At 44.3% G+C, this 21,046-nt stretch overlaps 1 protein-coding gene across 4 annotated transcripts in view; it reads right to left on the bottom strand.

Moving 5' to 3' along the window:
• The window catches only part of LOC309559025 (ankyrin repeat and fibronectin type-III domain-containing protein 1-like), a 722,127-nt gene that overhangs the window by 151,845 nt on the left and 549,236 nt on the right, over positions 1-21,046 (bottom strand). For all 4 annotated transcript variants that reach the window (XM_082262137.1, XM_082262136.1, XM_082262139.1 and 1 more), the window contains one exon: positions 3,078-3,206. In XM_082262137.1, coding sequence (XP_082118263.1) covers positions 3,078-3,206 — 129 coding nt within the window. The remainder of the gene's footprint in view (positions 1-3,077; positions 3,207-21,046) is intronic.

Genomic DNA, 21,046 nt, shown 5'->3' with positions numbered 1-21,046 from the left:
ACTGGCATAAAAACTCGTCTAAACTCTGTACAAAAAATGCTCTATATGAGTGTTTTTTTCTGCCAGGAGAACTGTTGTTTTTTTAAGCCCAGTGTTCATGGATCCTAAGTGGTAAAATTACCTTATAACCCAAGACAAGTCTAGTTAAATAAATGAGAACCTACAACCCAATAATTGCAAATAATACTTTTACAACCATTGTATTTTACCAAACGGTCTACTAGGTAAATAGAAATGCTTGTCAAGGTACATTATTATTTACTATTTGCTTAAGTAGTATCCTGCTAAGGAATTTACCTTGGGCAGTAGAAGTACTCCCTGATCCTGTCACCCACTGAGTACATGGACCACTGGTTCGAAGACCAATGCCAAGGTGGGAAAAGTTACTCTGACTGTGCTAATTTCATCCCATACAGGTGGGGTTTAGGCAACCACCTAAATGCCCATCTGCACTAGCTCTAGGTAAAGAGACCCTGTCGCCTTACCTATACAGAGGAAAGTCAGTGTCTCTGGAAAGGGCATCCCCCAACAACCTTATAATAACTTTATTTGTACTCCCTAGCAGTTTCTTGCCCTTTCACAGCTGGCAAAACCATTTGGCACATTTGGGTATTGAGGAGCATAGAACCTACTCCCCCCGTGACGGTGGCCAGGTCTAGCAGCCCATCGTTGGGCCTGAACCTTTCACAGACCAGGTGAGGGACATCACCGCTTTCCCAGATCCCAGCTCATCTCAGTGCGAATTGCAAAGTAAGCAGCTGCAAGGAAGCACAGCTAAGATAAATACGTATATGGGGATTGAGGAATGCCCTTTCCAGTGACTCTATCACCTTGTAAGGTTGCAAGAGTATCTTGTCCCTGAAATCTACAAGAGCTATCAGAGTCCAGCAGGCAAGTGAATCCTTCAGTGTGCAACCAAAAATGAAGTGGTTGAAGGGGGTTTGGCCTTTAGGCTAGGTATACCACCCACCTACCTCTCCCCCTTAGGCTGCAACAGTAGCATACAGAGGTGTACACATGCCATGGCTGCAATGCTTTCATTCACTGCATGGCAGAAAGGATCCCCCTGTTGCTTTTGGAAACAGGGTGCCACCTGCCAAATTGGGCCTATTCAATTGAATAGGGCGACGCTGTACACGTCCCCCATGGCAGCAGCGTTGTAGTGTGGATATTTAGGGGTTAAAACAGGTGGTGATGAGGGGATATAGCACCTCACATCCCATAACGGATCGTTTTTCAGAGGGCGATGCATGTATAAATGACCCCTGTCGCTTAGTCTATGCAGCTCCAGGTTTTTGCAATGTTCATTAATGGAATGGAAAAGAAGCCATACTAAGGAGCAATAAAATAACGATTTCTAACATAAAATACAGACTGATGAAAAATAATAGCTTGCAGAGCTTAAACTGTACATATAGCGAAAATTCGATGACAGTTGCCAACCAGGGCAAATAAAAAAGGTCTAACCCTTCCCTCCCTGTTCCTAAAGATAAAAAAGTTTTGCTTTTACATATACTTTAAATACAGCAACTATTTCATGTGGGAAAAACATAAAGATCTTACTCCTGTGCGAAATTCTATCTGTGACTTTAACATTTTGATGAGAAAATTAGCATGCCATAAATAAATAAGCACATGTAAAATAATTCCTGAATTGCAGCTGATGACCGTGCCCTTGCACCTTCCTATCACAGTGCCTAAAACATGGCACTACATCAAATTTCATATCATGCAGGGACTGAAGCACACCCGTACCCAGATTACAGACATGAGATTATTGAAATATTCTTAACAGGCAGTGAAAGAGCTTTAAAACAAACCACCCTGACCTCTCTAGCTGCATGTGGTGTGAAGTAGTTTAAAGATCAATGATTACAACAAATACATCCAATATTTGCTTGCATTGGAGAGCTGGGAACCGGTTAAGAATCTGGTGCAAAAAAAATAACAAAAAAATAAGATTTCAGTGCCTCTATAGCAGCCTTTTTCAACCAGGGTACCTTCAGGTTTCTTCAGGGGTGCCTTGGCAAAATGCCTAAAAATTGGCCAAAAATCCTATAGAAGCCAGTGGTAGGATCAAGCCTGCCTTAGTTACACAACGCCACAGATTTCATTATGCACCATTATGACCTTCAAGCCTCTTTCATCCTAACAACCAATGGCGTCATCAGTTGGAAAGTGGGATGTCGGTCACCTACACAACATACTTGTGTGACCCTCCCGTGCCCCTCTCCATCAGCACTGGGGTTACATTAGCTGACTGATGGGGAGAAACTGAAAGGGAAAAGAAACATTGGAGTACTAATCAATACCAGTGTGTAAAAGTGTATTTGCTTTGGAAGAATAAATCACCTCTAACATTGGGAGTCTTACATTATGTTAAACTATTAGAATTGCTTTTTACGTTTTAGAATGGGGTGCCTCAAGACTGTCCATTATTTTAATAGGGTGCCTTGAGATTGTCCTTAGCTTTAAAGGGGGCCTTCAAATGAAAAAAGGTTGAGAAACACTGCTCTACAGTAAATTTGAAGATTTATTTTTCCATAACACCTATAGCTACAGAGATGAATTAGGGGTTGTGTTAAAATGCTTTTACTACTTAGTCAGAATATAGTCTGCATAGTCTGGGTACATTCAGATAATGACTACACTGGGGGCCAACTCTTTTCCACTGTTCGTTCGTACCATTCAGCATAATTTAGCATTCACATTATTCATCTACTGAAATTCATTTTAATTCATCATGAAGTTACAGGTTTGGAGCTAAAGTGATACAATTTGTTGACTAACGTCATGCAATGAAAATGCAGCTTTCAAAATATATTATGCTGCAAGAAACCTGATGTTTCCAAAGCTTGCCATTTCTATCTATTGGGTTAGCCAACATATACTTCTGATTTCATTATTGGCTTATACAACAGCGTACCCCTGCTGCTGATGTTATACAATAACAACTCTATACAATAATTTCACACTACTATGAACAAATTAGAAATTTTTCCTGCATGCCTCCCACATCCCCAGAAGCTTCGCATTTAAGACCAATCCCTGTTGCAGTTGGCTCCCATAATTCTCACCATTCAATGCTCAGTGATCTCTGTCGGAAAACAGGCTGCTCCAGAGGTGCCAACTCAGCATCATTCCTCTTCTCAGACTTCTCTTTCAGCGATAACCTGTGCGTGAACTTGGAGAGACCGCCAAGTGACCTGTAAACAGGACAAACAAAAAAACCAAGGTTAAGATAGTCTTTTGGTCAATCCTAATACTTAACTCCTCTCCAGGTTTGCAGTGTCCATCATCCCATCAACCTCGACTGAAACAGAAAATAATTCTGCAAAGAACGCAATATTAAGCCATGCTGGTTCAATTTAAATAATAGCAATACTGGAGAATGACACTGTACCGCATTGTATCCAAGGCTATTTATAGTGCATGTGCACAGACTGTACTGCAGCAGAGAGATGAATCATGGCAGATATGCAGTGCCTGTGCAAGCATATGTAACAAATACCACTCACAGTTACATGTCCATTCCCAACAACACACACACAAATATAACAATAGCTTGCATAAGCGGCATCGTAAAATTGCTCGTGGGGAAGATCTGGAATTTCTAAATGAGCAAAGCCTGGTTTGAAAACAGTTTTTGCCTGAAGTAACCCTTGAGAAATCACATTATGTTATCTCAGTAAGATTTTTTGTTTCCTTTGGGCATGAACATAATGCTTATGTTTAGCTGCGGAGTACAGTACGGGGTAACCAGGAAGATTCATAAAAATGTAGCGCTGCGAGCATTACACACACATACGGCGCATTCAATAATCTGAGCTAGAAAAAAGACCTTAACGTCAAGAGGAACAACTGACATTTACCACTTCACATCAGAAATGGGTACGGCCTCTCCTTCCATGGGTCTAGCTATGAACAAAGCAAGGAGAAATAATCGCCAACTGGTACAATTTTACCTTTTTATGGTTTCTCCTCCTAAATATGTTTAATTTTCTGTTTTAGTTCGATACATCTGCTACTATATGTCAGTATTCATAAACATAAGCTTGATGTTCCTACATCAGAACGCTGAGTTTGTAACAACCCGAGAAGGCTGCCAGTGTCTACATAATTAATCAGATAAAATGAAAATGAAGGCTGTATGCCTAATAACAAGATATGGCTGCTTAATAAACAAACACTAATAAATGTGTTCAGTACACAGTGCAGACCACAGCACCCCAGCCTAACCCGTATAAGATAAATCTTTAAGTAAAATGGAAACCAATGGATTGAAACCATGTTTTTTTTTTTTTTTTTTTTTAATAAATTCTCCTTATTTGCTACAAAAACTTGCTCTGGTTAAGCTGCTCCTGTGCACACAAGTGTCTTCTTGGGTGTAGATCATAGAATATTTAGAAGAAAGTAAGTGCAACACTTAATGTACAGAGTCTACAAAGCATTGCAAAATAGATCAGTCCACTCCTAATATTGGATCTTTAACCTCTATTTTGTCCAGCATCTCTGAATTTAAGCAAGTTTCTGAAACCTTGATGAAGGGGGACCAACTCCTAAAATGTGTTGGTTTGCCCTATGACCCAACTGAGGATATACAAGTATATCGTATATGCAATGCTTTGGGATCCTACAGTGGACTTGATCAATGCTTTGGGCTCATATGAACTCATAATTGTACAATGCTTTGGGTTCGTGCAATGGACATGTACAATGCTTTGGACTTGTACAATTGACTCATACTCGTACAATGAACTTGTACAAAGCTTTGGACTTGTACAATGGACTCATACTCATTCAATGGACTTGTACAATGCTTTGGGCTCATACAATGGACTCATACCGGTACAATGGAATTGTACAATGCTTTGAACTTGTGCAAAGCTTTTTGGACTTTGTACATTTTGTGTGGCACTTCCTCTTCTAAATATCAGGTCAGTGCTTCAAACTGTTCCCAATTTCTTTACTGCCACCACTCGGTTAAAAGCCAGAATGTACAGAGTTTACAAAGCATTGCAAAGTAGCTCAGTTCACTCATAATATTGGATCTTTAGCCTCTTTTTGGCCAGCATCTCTGCATTTAAACAAGTTTCTGAAGCCTTGATGAAGGGGGATCAACTCCTAAAATGTGTTGACTTGCCCTATGACCCACTTAAGGATATACAAGTATGTAGTATATACAATACTTTGGGCTCACACAGTGGACTTGATCAATACATTGGGCTTATACAATGAACTCATACTATACAGGGCTTTGAGCTCGTACAATTGACTTGTACAATGTTTTGGACTCGTACAATTGACTCATACCCGTACAATGAACTTGTACAATGTTTTGGACACGTACAATGGACTCATATTCATTCAATGGACTTTGGATTCGTACAATGGACTCATACTCGTACAATGGAATTGTACAATGCTTTGAACTCATACAATGCTTTTTGGGCTTTGTACATTAGGTGTGGCACTTCCTATCCTAAATATCAGGTCAGTGCTTCAAACTGTCACAATTTCTTTACTGCCACCACTGAGTTAAAAGCCACCGGTAAGCCTAGTACACATGGACCGAATGTCAGCCACCTTCAACCGGTTCAATAGAAACCGGCCAAGATTTGAGCTATGTGTATGACAGCCAGTCCAACAGAAGCTGTCAAAGGCTCATGTCAAAGGCTTGTTACCGAAAAAGGCCTGTTGACCGACTTCTGATCAGCACTCTCAGCAAATGGCTGAGAGCTCTGACCGGAGTATTCTGGCAGAAGTGCCGCCCCCCCCTGTCAGAACACGATAGCACAGCAGGGGGGATCGTCATACTAACATCAGATTGTTTCGTTCAACCCAGTTAGTAGTGTGTACGAGGCTTTAGATATTGCAGCTGGAATCTGATTAATCATCTCTCTACAAAGGTAATAAATTAGATGAAAACGCCAAGTGAATTACATTTAATTTGCTAAGGCACTGCGCACAAAAAAAACAACTGCCAATGTTTTTTAAAAATACAAGGCAAGAGGACCATTGCAAAATGGAGACAGAGTGTAGTCATCCTTTAACAGGAAGTATATAAACAAAGACCCTTATGGCAGGATCATCAGGTATTATAATGAAAGCTCCAGGTTTATTTTTGAAATTAGATCAACTGATTAAATCTTATGCAAGATTTTAGTGGTTGAGTTTGCATATACATTAACCTCAGTTAGTTTATAAATTACACGTGTAACCTTGAGCACACACCCTACGTAGACAGGACAAAGGTTAGAATCAAATGCTTTGTTTTTCATTTGAAACTTTGTTTTACTACACTGAAATTGTAATGTATTTGTATATTTAGTATTCTCATGCAATTTTCCATACTCTTCCTAATTAAGGCACTCGTGGCAATTATATAAATGTAACGCAAGCAATGTCACATTTTAGACAAGTACATTGTCTGCCTAGTCTGGACTCCACCCACATTTGTAATAGCAATCATTTTAAAAGGTCTGCATGAAATACAGAAGCATGTCAATACAAGTTTGTGTATCTGCTTTAATGGATTGAACTGATTGTAAATTGTGCCCATGCTTGAACAATGGCTTAAAACAAAAATGAGATACGGTAGGGCGTAAGTAGAAAGGGCTTAAGGAAAGGTGAGATTTTTTTATATCAGATACGGTATATAGGCAAATATAAGCAACATCCGAAAATATACAAAAAAATTAAAATTAAGAGAAGGTTTCCATATCAAATGATCACATCACAAATGTTTTGGGGACTCAAAGGACACTTTTTTTGTTCACCTTAAAAAAGGGTTCATTTCGGTGACATAATGATTCAATATCAGCGTTCATTGGAGAGCAGAGTTTTACTACAGGGGTTTCAGTTTATCAAAATAAGGTATTGCACCCAAACCCTACAGCAGGGGTCTCTAAACTATGGCCTACAGGCCACATTCGGTAGGTTGCAAGATTTTATCTGGCTCACTGCTGGTGTGCATAAAGTCCAGCCATAGACAGTTCAAATCTCGGCCGGCAGGATAAATGTACCAAGTTGATCGATCAAATGAATTAGGTACAACCAGCCTGCTGGATTCTCTTGCGAGTATTGCTAGTGGCTGCTAGCAATACTCAGCATGAGTATTGCTCAGCAGGAGGGATGCCCATTGCTCTGCAGGAGGGATTCCCATGTCAGTACTGTCAGTGTTGACGGGGAATTGTGTAAAATAAATTCTAACTGTCTATGGTCTGCCTTCGGATCCAGATCAGTTGGTTTCTGCTGATGGGGGATCTGATGTAAGGAGGACTCTGATGAGGTCCAAAATGTAAGGGGGCTCTGATGGAGACCCTGATGTACGGGGGGCTCTTATGGGGACCCTGATATAAGGGAGACTTTGATAGAGACCCTGATGTAAGGGGATCTCTAGTGGGGACCCTACTGTAAGGGAGCTCTGGTGGGGACCCTGATGTAAGGAGACTTTGATGGAGACCCTGATGTAAGGGGGGAGACTCTGATGGGGACCCTGATGAAAGTGGGGGGCTTTTCTTTGTTTTACTTGAGTTCTTTCTCTCTTGTTCTGAATCATATCATGTGGATTTCTAAAAATATCATATTATATCATATCATAAATATCATATTCTAAGTAAAACATATTCACTCATTCAATTATTATTCATTGATTTATAAAACTTTTTGTAAAATATATGATGTGGCCCTCCTAATGAAAAGTTTACAGATCCCTGTGCTAGAGAAAGGATTGGTCGTTCCAAAGGATAGCTATGAACAGGTTGTGTGGCAAGGATTGGATGAATTCTGTTATATGGCAGTGAAACAATATATAATCGGCGCAAATATGAACAATACACAATTATCTCTTCAATATTCTTTCAATAGCCTGAACTAAAGACCCTCTATGATTGCTGCCAACACCCTCAAGAGTATGTCCACCAGTGACTCTACATAGCAAAAAAATTAAAACTAATCAGTGCAGCGCAACAATTAATACATAATATAATCAAATAGTTGTGATAACAACTCAAATATAAAGTGCAATATGAAACAGTGTAAAAAAAAAAGTGCCACCGCTGTGATTATTCAAGGTGATAATTCAATATAATACTGTATAATCCAATGTGTTCAGTGACCGCCTCCTTCGGACAGACTGCCTGCTCACCTCCAGACCATGACCTCACTACAGAGTCATAATGGCCTGATGAGATCTCTCAGGATAATGCTGGGATACTACTGCAAAAAAGCATTCCACGTTGGAAGTCTCAATCAATCATATGTGACCATAAAATAAAAATGGAAAACCATAGTGCTTTCTGCTTCAAATAATTTATTCAAACCTGAACAAATAGATGAAAAAAAAAAACACGTGAATCACACGCATAGAGTCAGCTCACCACAATGGTGCACAAACCAAAAAACATCCTGGATAACAGCTCCCCCCACCTGTACACATTACGCCCACCTGGTTGGGCTTCTTCAGCAGGATCCGCTGGGTACTTAATGAGGAGTACAGATGGGTACTTAAAGTGGATTTTGGTAGGCCACAGGTGTAACTGTGTATTCGTGAATTCTTTTGACAATTACTATTGGCTGCAGCAACAACAGCAAAGTTGCTTTCAGATGCTCACATTTCAGTTCTCAAACAAGGGGCTCTCTTTGGGTGACATGCCTCCTAATAGTTCCAATTGCTCAGCTGTCCAGAGAGGAAGAAGAACATTTAGTAATAGAGGAACTAATAGAGACTCAAAAGGGTTGTAAACCCTCACATATACCAAGTGAAGTGACTGGCCTTAGGTGATACAAAACGTTTAAATAAATCCTCCTATGGTACATAAGTTGTACCTGTCTATCTGCAGTCTTCTCTTCTGTTCATCCATTCAAATGCTGAATTTATAACATTTATAAAACTTATCTAAGGGTTCAGAAAAAAAAAGGGGGCAGAGAGCTGAAATTACACTCTGCAGAGCTCAGTGAGGAGAGCTCTGAGAGCTGATTGGAGGGATAGACTCTCTTGGTGTCCGGAAAACTTTTCAGAAGTAGTTCATGCTAATAGCAGAGGAATGAAGCAGTAGACAGAAATTACACTTAGTGCTCCTAATTGAGACAAGTTTTTTTCTTTTTTTGCAAAACATCAATTTACAGTTGAGCTAATGAGTTGCAACTGCAAGACAAGCATGTAGCTTGCAGTTGTGCCACAGCCCGATTGACATGAATGGCCAATTTTGAATGGCAGTGTCACCTTTCAATTCAACATACTGCATTAACCTTGCAGTGGCTGCGGCATGTGAACAGCTACCTCCAAGTGTATTATAGACTCTTTGTGGAGGGCCATGGGGTGGTATAACTACGGCTCAGGGTTTGTTTTATTGCATTTGACATGCTTTTGAAATGCGCATCAAACACATGCTACCAGATTCCCATCTCAGTGGGATGACAGTTTTCAGACTGTGTTTGGCCAGCTTTGAGTTGCATTTTGTCTGGGTGAAGGATGTCCCACTCAGATGAGTTTTATTTAAAGGCAAAACAGACCAAATACGGTATTTTGCTGTGATTTGCATATGAATGCATGCTTTTGAGCACTACTGCATTTAAATGCACACGGCCAGTCTGGCAGCATTGCCAATGTACGCAATCTCTTATGCAGGCCATACACTATATGAATTTAGTCTGGTTCCTTATGAATGGGCTGAATTTACTCAGTGGGTGGCCCAGTCGGCTTCCTTTCACCCAACATCCCTTGATTGAGCCATCATCAATCGAGGGAGCCAAGCAGAAAATTGGCAGGGAAAGCTGTCAAATTGCAATAGAGATTCATCCATCCACGCTGTGCAACAAGGATAAAAGAATTTGTTTGAAAAAAATATATTTGTATAGTATAGCTTTACTTTGGCTGCAAGGCCCACAACAGTTACTTGGTGTTGTAGGTTTGGTGATCCATGCATATCACTATACCTGGGAGAGAATCTTTACCTAGAAGCCTATGGGTTTGTAGCCCAAGCTTACTCTTATCCCTGCCATGACATCTCCTCACCGCGCAACATCCACATGTACCTAGGCAAGGCACAAAGCCACCATGGCAACCTGATGCCACCCTGCTCCTGGACCCACACTGAGAGCCACAACCCCAATTTTCCTTCTGTTCTCCATTCCAGGCAAGTAAAGAGGCAGGGTGCCCCTTCAACAGTATTACGCTACTAATTTATCTCCTCTTTAGGACCTGACTACCCCAGGGCAGGAAATTCCATGGCTGCAGCTGATGTGACCACCACCTGACAGTTTCACATGGGTTCAACTTCAGACTGAATTCAGTTTGGCTCAGGTTGGCCTGACCTTAGCTCACCCCCAAGCCTTTAGTTATAATATCTTATGCAATTTTATCACAGTTTAATGCTCTTCATTTACATCCTAGGTAGACCTAGACCTAGATTCTCCAAAATATATGAAACTTCAGCGCTCACTCCAATGTTTAACCACTTTACCACCGGAGGATTTTGCTGTCTTATGTCTGGGCCACTTTTTGCGATTTGGCACTGTGCGACTTTAACTGACAATTGTGCAGTCATGCAACGCCGTACCCAAACAAAATTTACGTCCTTTTTTTCCCAAAAACAGAGCTTTCTTTTGGTGGTATTTGATCACCTGTGCAATTTTTACTTTTTGCGCTATAAACAAAAAAATAGCGACAATTTTGAAAAAATAACAATATTTTTCACATTTTTTTATATGAAATTCCCCCCCCCCAAAAAATGTAAAAATCTAAATTTTTTATCATTTTAGGCCAATTTGTTTTCTGCTACATATTTTTGGTAAAAAATATCGCAATAAGCGTATTTTGATTGGTTTTCACAAAAGTTATTGCGTTTACTAACTAAGGGAAAGATTTCTGTCATTTTTGGTGTTTTTTTTTTCTAACGAGTAATGGCGGCGATCTGCGATTTTTTTTGCGGGACTGCGACATTGTGGCGGACAGATCGGACCATTGACTGACATTTTTGACACTTTTGGGGGTATCAGTGACATTACTACAGTAATCAGTGCTATATATATATGCACTGTTATTGTAAAAATGACACTGGCAGGGAAGGGGTTAATTTTATTGGAGAGGGAGGGGTTAATGTATGCCTGGTGCTTCCTGACGTGTGTGGGGGGAGGTGACTGAGTGACACAAGGACAGATCGCAGGTTCAGCTATGCTGAACCCTGCAATCTGACCCTGCCTGTCACTTAGGAGATCCGCCCGCTCTGTTTACACAAGCGGGCGGATCTCCAGACTCGATTCCCCGACGATCGGGGAAGAGCAGTGGTGATCGCCACTGCTCCCCCCCTGGCCCGACTCCCGCTGTGACTGAATACAGCGGGAGCGAGCCTCTGGCGGCGCGCGCGCGCTGCCGAGAAGGGAGAGTGTCTGTCGACGTAGGTCTACGTCGTCAGACCTAAAAGAGCCACTTTGCCGCAGTAGAGCTCTAGTGAGCAGACGCCAAGTGGTTAATATTGTTTTTGTTGATGCTTCTCTCCTTGAGCAGAGAAACTCAAAATCACTACAACAAAAAGAAGGACAGCACAAACACCTAGTGCATTACCTTCAACATCCTTTAAAATTTATTGAAAAATGCAAAAAAACATACTCACAAACATGAGAAGAATAAAAGCATAACAATCACAACTCCAGAATTGGGAATGTCAAGTCACTGTAGTTGGAAAGCTGATAGGTTTCAGGAAACAAGCTCCCTTCCTCAGAGCTTGATTTATAGCATGGGTTTCGGGAGACAAGCTCTGAGGAAGGGAGCTTGTCCCCTGAAATGCGTCAGCTTTCCAACTACAGTGACCTGACATTCCCGCTGCTGGAATTGTGATTGTTATGCTTTTAATTTTCTCATGTTTGTGAGTATGTTTTTGGCATTTTACAATGAATGTAAAATGGAGTTTAAGGTAATGCTCTAGGCGTTTACGCCATCTTTCTTTTCGTTGTAGGCCCAGGCCTAGGTATGTAGGTGCTGCCAGGTATGACTAATCTACACCTCCCAGGCATTACTGGAATTAGTGAAATTTAAAAAAAGACCATAGTGGTGTACAGTTAACTAACACATAAGTCCTGTTTTCTTCCAGAATCCCCCATGGATGGTGCATGGTGTAGATATATGGCCGAGCCAATCTAGGGACACATTTAGAACTTTACAGTGCACTTGTATGAGGGGTTTTTTTTATCACTAAGGTTCAGTATGGATTTCAGATCTTATTTCAAGTTGTCAGCCTGAATGATTATCTGGGATTTGTGATGTCAGTTGGTTGTCAAAATAAACTATGAAAATGAAATATGCGGCATATTCAACTTTGACTAACTCTGCTAGGTGTCTTTTAGTTCTGGCAGAAGCCCGCTTGCTGAGGAACAGCCATTATATCCTGCACATCAATTCAGACAACATTTTACTGTCTAATTACCCAGTGGGAAAATCTGGCGGAAGCAACGTGGCACCACTGGGATTAAATGATGGGTGCTGATGAATTCAGAATACTTTCATTAAGGTATTTCTTTCCAACTGAGTTTCTTGCAGTTCTCAATGTTTGCTTTTCACTGCAAATTAATACTTGTTAGGGGAATGGGGATATTATGAATCCACTGCAAAGAGAAAAGGTGGTGTTACCCACAGAAAACTGTAACGGGTGGCATTTGTGAAGTGTTATCAACCCTGCCCGATTGTTTCCTGCAGACCACTGAACATTTCCCTTTTTATTTTTTTTGGAGATGGGGAAAGGGGGGGGGGGTCTGTAGTCCAGCAGGGGAGAACTCAGGCAGGACTGACAACACTGCTTATGGATTCAGTGCAGCAGATGCACTGTGTTGTCATCTCAAACAGGAAGTTAGAGTCTTACTGGATTTCGGACAGATTAAAGGCTTTTTTCTGTACTTGCAGCATATTTAAAGACATAAAACATGGGGGGTTGTGCAACTATAGCATATAGTATGCTCATGTGGAGTCCACAAAACTGTGCCACATCCCAAAAAATAGAATCTTCAAAGAAAGTTCCCCTGGGGGTGGGACTTTTTAGGCACTAATATATCAACAACATTATAAGTACATAAGAGTTCAAAAAAACTGAATTTTTGTAAAATCTTACCTGTAAAATTCCTTTCTCTGAGTCCTCCGACAGTCGCCGCCTCTTCATATTCGTCACATATGGGGTATTAGACTTTGCTCCGAAGGAGTAGCTAGGCAACAGAATATGTTAACATTAAAGCTTTTAACATATCCCACCCTCAAGGGGTGGTCCCCTCAGTCAATAACCTCCTACTTCCTGCAACCATATCTCAGTTTCAGTGGAATAGCAGTAGAGTATACAACCAAACCCCAAAAGAGGGGCGGGGGCGGCGACTGTCGGAGGACTCAGAGAAAGGAATTTTACAGGTAAGATTTTACAAAAATTCCGTTTTCTCTTACGTCCTCCGACAGTCGCCGCCTCTTCATATTCGTCACATATGGGGACGTCCCAAAGCAGTGCAAACATGAGGGGTGGGAAACGCATCCGCGCCGAAAGGCAACGCAGTCTCCGCATCAAAGAAAGGAACCTTACCAAAGGAAGGAAACCAGCTAGGCTTCAGGAAAAACAAGTGCTCAACAGGAGCAACAACCCAGGAAAAGACAAATAACCAGGGGATAAAAAACATATCCCAACAGCCAGAGGTCCCCAACAAGGGACCCTAGGGAATTGCCGCACTAAGAACCTTGCGGCCAAAGGAAGCATCCGCCGATGCCTGAACATCTACTTTGTAGAATTTTGTGAAAGTGTGCACGGTCGACCAGGTCGCCGCCTTACACACCTGGGCTACAGAAGCCCCATGACGACAGGCCCAAGACGTACTCAGAGATCTAGTAGAGTGCGCCTTCACAGGCACAGGGGGAACCTTCCCCTGCAAAGCATAGGCCTGTTCAATGGTCTGCCTGATCCATTTGGCGATGGTAGAGGCCGATGCCGCCATGCCCTTCCGAGGACCCTCTGGAAGAACAAACAAGGAATCCGTCTTTTGAAAAGACTCAGTCGATTTAAGGTAAACCCTTATCGCCCGAACAACATCCAAAGAATGTAATCTCACCTCCTTTGGATGTTTAGGCTTCGCGCACAGCGATGGCAAGACAATATCCTCATTAAGATGGAATTCCGAAACTCGCTTCGGAAGAAAAGAAGGATTAGGTCGCAAGACCACCTTATCCAAATGAACAACCAGATACGGAGACTCGCAGGACAAAGCCGCCAGCTCCGACACTCTGCGAGCCGAAGTGATCGCAACCAAAAAGGCGACCTTTTTGGACAACATAGACAACGAGATCTCCCTGATCTGTTCAAAAGGAGCACGTTGTAACACAGATAGAACAAAATTCAAGTCCCAAGGGAGCAGAGGATCCCTCCTAGGAGGAACCAGATGCCGCACTCCCTGAACAAAAGTGCCAACCAAGGAGTTGGAAGCCACGGGACGTTGAAACAGAACGGCCAGCGCAGACACCTGACCCTTTATCGTAGCCAGCGCCAAACGCTGATCGACACCCGTTTGAAGGAAGGACAGCACTCGGGAAACCGAGTACGTGCGGGGTGAAAACCCCCTGGACTCACACCAGGCAAAATAGGCCTTCCAAGTACGGTAATAAACCTTCCCCGAGGAAGACTTCCTCGCGTTGATCAAGGTATGAACGACCTCTGGGGAGAGACCCTTCTCCTTCAGGACCTCGGTCTCAACAGCCAGGCCGTCAAAGCCAGCGACTGTAAAGCAGGATGGTATATCGGCCCTTGAGACAGGAGATCGTCTCGAAGAGGCAGACGCCACGGGGCGTCGACCGCCAGATTCACGAGGTCTGCGTACCAGGACCGGCGAGGCCAGTCCGGTGCCACAAGAACCACCGTGCTGCGTTCCGAGTGTAACCTGCGAAGGAACCAGGACAGCAACTGAATCGGTGGAAACGCGTACATCAGCTTGTACTGATGCCACGGGGCCACTAACGCGTCCGACGCGTCTGCCCGAGGGTCGCGCGTCCTTGCCACGAACCTCCTCACCTTGTTGTTGAGACGAGACGCGAACAGGTCCACATCTGGAAGACCCCACTTCGCGCACAACATCTGGAAGACAGCCGGGTGGAGAGACCATTCCCCCTGATCCAGGGTCTGGCGACTCAGATAGTCCGCCTGCCAGTTCTCCACCCCTGGAATGTGAACCGCCGTTATCGCCGGGACATGAGTCTCGGCCCAAGACAGAATGTCGGCCACTTCTCGAGCCGCTCGGGCACTCCTGGTGCCCCCTTGGTGGTTGATGTAGGCCACCGCCGTGGCATTGTCCGTCTGCACCCGAACCGGGCAGCCCTGCAGCCGGTCCGTCCAGCGATGAAGACAGAGTTTGATCTCACGCAATTCCAGAATGTTGATCGGAAGGGAGGACTCCCCCTCCAACCAAGTCCCCTGGGCGGACAGAACGCCCAGAACACCACCCCAGCCCGACAGGCTGGCATCCGTGGTGATTACCGTCCACGAGATAGGACGAAACGACTTGCCCCCGGACACCATCGGGGACTGGAGCCACCACAGAAGGTCTCTTCTGGTGCGATGACTCAAAGAGATTTGAAGATCCAGAGATTGAGGTCGCCCGTCCCACACGGACAGGATCTCCGCTTGGAGACCCCGCGTGTGAAACTGGGCGAAGGGAATCGCCTCGAAGGCCGAGACCATCAATCCCAGACATCTCATGCACGTCCGCAGAGACAAGTGCGGAACGTCCCTGAGGGACCTGACTTCCTCCTGAAGAGTTCTGAGTTTGTCTTCCGGCAGGAAGACCTTCGCCTGCACGGAGTCCAGAATCATTCCCAGGTAGGGAAGACAAACCGACGGACTCAGTGTCGACTTTGGAAAATTTATCGTCCAACCAAACTCCTGCAGAGTTTGCATCGTGACAGACAGGTCCTTCTCCAGACCCTGGCTGGTCGCAGACCGAACCAGAATGTCGTCCAGATACCCCAGGACAGAAATGCCCTGGGCCCTCAATAATGCCAGAACCGGTGCAAGCACCTTGGTGAAGACCCGCGGAGCCGAGGCGAGACCAAAAGGCAACGCCACGAACTGGTAGTGATCCTCCGCAATGGCGAATCGAAGGTACCTCTGGTGACCCTCGAAAATGGGGATGCGAAGATACGCATCCTTCAAATCGATGGAGGCCATGAATTCCCCCGGAACCAGGGCAGCCACCACCGACCACAGGGATTCCATGCGGAACTTGCGAACCCGCACAGAGCGGTTCAGAGCCTTCAAGTCCAGAATTGGACGAACCTTGCCCTCCTTTCTGGGCAGGGTGAACAGATTGGAATAAAACCCCCGAAATCTGTCCCGATGAGGCACCAGAACCACCACTCCCTGAGCCCTCAGGTCCCGCACCGCCAGGTGCAGGTCCCGTAAACGCTCCGGAGACAGTTGAAGATTTGAGGGAAAAAATCTGCCCTCCGGCCGAGAGAGAAACTCGATCTTGTAACCAGATCGAACGACCTCCTGAACCCATCTGTCCCGCACGCGGGCCAACCAGGGTTGAAGAAAACCGAGCAAGCGTCCCCCCACCCCAAAACTGGGTGAGGGCGCCCCTTCAGGCCGCACTGTTATGGGCTGCGGATCCGGATTGACCGGACTTCTGTTTCCCAGACCAGGGCTTCTTCTGAGAGCCTTGACCTTTGAACGGTTTGCCCTTGTAGTGCGACCGAAAGGCACGAAAGGACCCCTGAGGGGGCCGAAAATTAGCATGCTTCTTCCCAGAAGCCCCTTTAGCCTTGGGGAAATGGGGCAAGAGAGTGCTCTTACCTCCGGTGATCCCCTTAATCAACACATCCAAGGACTCCCCAAAAAGGCGAGACCCATCATAAGGCAGATTGGCTAAGGTCTTACGTGAAGATTGGTCCACCGACCAACATTCACCGGGGGTGGCACACACCACCTTTCATCAGTGGAAGGCGAGAAAGGATAACGCAGCTTGAACCTACTTGGTACAGCAAAAGGTTTGCGTAGATTGCGCCATTGTTCTTTAACAGCGCGCTGAAAATCATCATTGCAGGGAAAAACCTGCGACGTCCTGCGTTTTCTCTGCGTCCCATAAGCCGCCAAGGCAGCGGGGGGACACACTTCATCCTGCAAACGCAGCGTTTGTTTTATGGAAGCAATCAATTCATCCATGATTGCAAGCTCTTCAGGCGAGCCAGAGGGAGAATTATCAACCCCTTCAACTTCAGCCTCCACCTCGGACCCCACTAGATCCAGGGAGGAGCGGGACCCCGATAAGGAGGCCCCTGCCATAACAGCCCCATCACCTTCACCCTCAGAATCAGAGGAAAGAGAAACTCTGGGTCTTTTAGTAGATTGAGCAGCCACCAGCATCTGCACCTGAGCAGCAAGGCCAGCCACAATAGTGGCTAAATCCCCCCCTGGGGGGGAAACAGCGGTCCCCTGGCTTTCCACCAAGGCGGTAGGAAATTTGCCCTCCTGAGAATCCATTGCCCCAATTACAAATGCCGGATAATAAAGGGTTAACTGCCCCTTTAACAAGCGCGGCGAGCGCAGCCCACCGCACCACACACAAGCACAATGAGACCCCCACAGGGACAATAAAACTGACACAGGCAATGGATAAGAAGGATATAACCTGAGGAGACCCTCGCCGCTGCTGCTGCCTCGAACGGTGTATCCTGGAGAAGAGGAAGTGATGCGGCCAGGGCGCTCTATTAAAGCCTATGGGAGGCTACAAGAAAATGGCCGCCATGCATGTAGAACATGCGGCCGGAGCGAGTGTAGGCAAAATGGCGCCGTTTGGCGCCGAAACCGCCGCTCCACAGTACAGTAATGCACACATGTCATCCATGTATAAAAAAACATGTTAGATCGCCGCAGCGATCGCTGTATAGTGCCCAAACATGCCACAAAACATGCCCCACAGCACACAGCTTCTCACACTGACAAGGCTGACACACACAGTGTCACACAGCTCCCCCCACCCTTGCAGCCCACAGCATGCAGCCGAGTGATAGGGAGACAAACAGTGTGAACAGAGGCAGGTTACACAGTCCCAGACTGACACCCCCCCAGACAGACAGGTCCCCACATAGATACACTTACCTCACAATGGCGTGGGGGACCCGCACAGGCGAACAAGCCGCTGCACATGAGGCAGGGAGAGTCGCATACAAGACGCACAGAATGGGGGTTAAGAAACCGCACAGCGTCCAGTGAGGTAGCCACCTCACCAATCATCCCTGCACCGAACAGGGATGGGTCGTTCACTGTGCCAGGAGCGTTACCTGGCTGAACGCTCGATGGCAGGCTGGGAAGCCACTGACCCACGACCTGCGACCAGGGGGATCAGCCCGAGACCCAGCCCGCATGATTCTCTTCATCCGAAGAACTAACTAATGCTGACAAAAAGAACAGCTAAGTAAAGGTAGAGAGAAAACTCAAACAAAAAATCAAAAAAGAAGAAAGAGTCTGGGGCACAAAGCCCACAAAGCACTTCAAAGATATGTTAAAAGCTTTAATGTTAACATATTCTGTTGCCTAGCTACTCCTTCGGAGCAAAGTCTAATACCCCATATGTGACGAATATGAAGAGGCGGCGACTGTCGGAGGACGTAAGAGAAAAAGTATATTTTATTAAAGAAGTAACAAGGTACAAATAAATTGAGTTTAAAAATAATGGCAATTCGTGTATAGTAAATTAGACCACATAGCAGATGACTACCGCTGTAATGTAAGGTAAATACCCAACGCGTTTCAGAGGCATAAGTGAAAAGCTCCTTCTTCAGGGGGTAACCTTTTAGAGGGGGTATAGTTTGTTATGTGGATCAAAAAAGCAACAGCTTGCCAGTAGAGATAAAAGCATGTGACTGAGTTGCCCAAATCATTATATCAGGAGGTATCTGGTAAAGGGAGTCATAGAAGGATTTAAATGAGAATCATTCCTGCCATGCTCTGATATTGTGTATCCCTCAGCCAGTGGCTGATTGGAGACAGCTGGGACCCACAATAGGTGGAGAATCTTGGAACAGAGTTCAAACAAGAGCTGTTACAGAGTGTAACCAACATCCTCCTCCCGACAAGCGAGCAACTATAAATCATACCTATACTATATAGACTTATGGTTGCGACACTCTCGGGATGTGACAGGAGGAGCAAACTAATCCATGCAATTTATTGCATGTCTGACATCTCGGTGAAGCGCAGCCCACCTTCATCACGGCAACCAACAACTGTGATAGCATACCATTAAATACCCTTACCATCTCTTAAAACCCCTCCCCTACATATGATAGCACCACCCAATGTGGGAAACATAGAAACACATCAAGCATAGTAACCTTTAGCAACAACAGCTCTACTGCATGCCCCTAGTGTACAGTATGCACAGTATGATCAAGGTTTAATATTGACCAAAACAGCAGATCACTTAAAGGGAAAGATTCATGTATATCAAAATGTTTGAAAAGGATAAAGAACCAGCTAAAGAAGCAGCTAAAATCAGAAAATGTGGTGTGAGCAATATAAGTATGCATATATAGGGTATTACAGTAAGTAGTTTTATGGAACAAACGGGTTCCCAGAATTACACTATCTGGAGTAGGGAGTTTAAATGTCAAAATAGTTGAAAAACTCAGACATGAAATATGAACAAAGCATATTTCTCTATAGTGTGTATTTGTCTCAATCCAGAGCACTAAGTATCATTGCTCTATGCTGCCTCATTCCTCTGCTATCAGCATGAACTGCTTCGAAGTTCTGACAATTTTTTCTTGATACCAAGAGAAAAAAGATGACAGGGGGAGGGTCCTCCAGCACACTTGTGATTGAGAGCCTCAGCTCTGGTCCTGTGTGAATCCAATTAGCTCTTTCACTAAGCTCTGCAGAGTGTAACTTGCTCTCCCTGCCCCCTGCTTTCTGGAAGCTCAGACAAGCTGTATAAGTTCTGTACTTTAAATACATGTAGAGAAGAGAATGCTGCAAAGAAACAGGTACAACTGATGTAGGAGGATTTGTTTCATCTCTGTATATTACCTGAGGCCAGTCACTTCGCTGGGTATATGTGAGGGTTTACAAGCACTTTAAGATCGTCGCTGTCAGATTTTGTTAAAGTCAACTTTATGAAGGCCTCTATGTTGTTGATCATATCAGCTTTAGCAGAAAGATCAGTAGAAGTACCTGTCCATAGCAAGAGTAGGCTGTCAATATATTAACAATACAGCAAAAACATTTGACCTGATAGTCATTAATAGAATTGTTTTCTCAGATGACCACATAAAGATTTTCACAAATAAATGTGCTACATTGAAGCTCAATGCGGTGCCTGATATTCAGAAAAAAAATTTTTTTTTTAAATTTGAGGTAATTAGAGGTTAATATAACACACAAAAGATCAATCAAAAGAGCAATTGGTAGAAGAGTTTGGGTAGCCTATTCAAGAGCCTCTCAGACTGATAGGACACCTTTCTCATTTGGAATCACCTTATACAACTTTTAACATCCAGTGTGGCTAATATCGTATGTGGTACAATTCTCACTGTGTATTGATGGCATGGGCTGAATGCTTTAAAAAGGATGGCACACCAGTGAGAATGGGCTACAAAAATTAATTGGTAAACATTGAAAAAGGTTGTAGGAAGTTGCCTCTTACATATGTAGCAGGCAACTTTATTGACTCATGGTAAAGTGAGTATGAATCCCAGTCAGGTTTTACCGCAGGTCAGGCTGGATGACTCACAGAGGCAGGTCTCTGGTGCCTCCACCTGGATCTGGAAGTTTGGAGAAACTTTTAGAAATTAGTGGGCGGAGGCCAGGAGGATTGTTCTGCATACTTGAGGTATCTTGGTCAATCCCAAGGCAGAGGGCCTGGAGGGGTGGCTGGGCCAGCCCTTGAATATGTATTAGTCCTACCAGCAGGGGAGTTTTTTGGAAGATGGAGTCCTGAGGAGGCTGCCAGACTGGGCTCTGGCAGGCTCAATAAAGATCCATTCAGCAGAGCGGTTTGAACAGGATTCTTGCCTGAGAGCAGTAGGAGCAAG

Source organism: Pelophylax lessonae (genome assembly GCF_965119305.1).
Source record: "Pelophylax lessonae genome assembly, chromosome: 6".
NCBI lineage: Eukaryota > Metazoa > Chordata > Amphibia > Anura > Ranidae > Pelophylax > Pelophylax lessonae.
The sequence above is the reverse complement of the archived record's forward strand: the minus strand, read 5'-3'. Positions and strand labels throughout refer to the sequence as shown.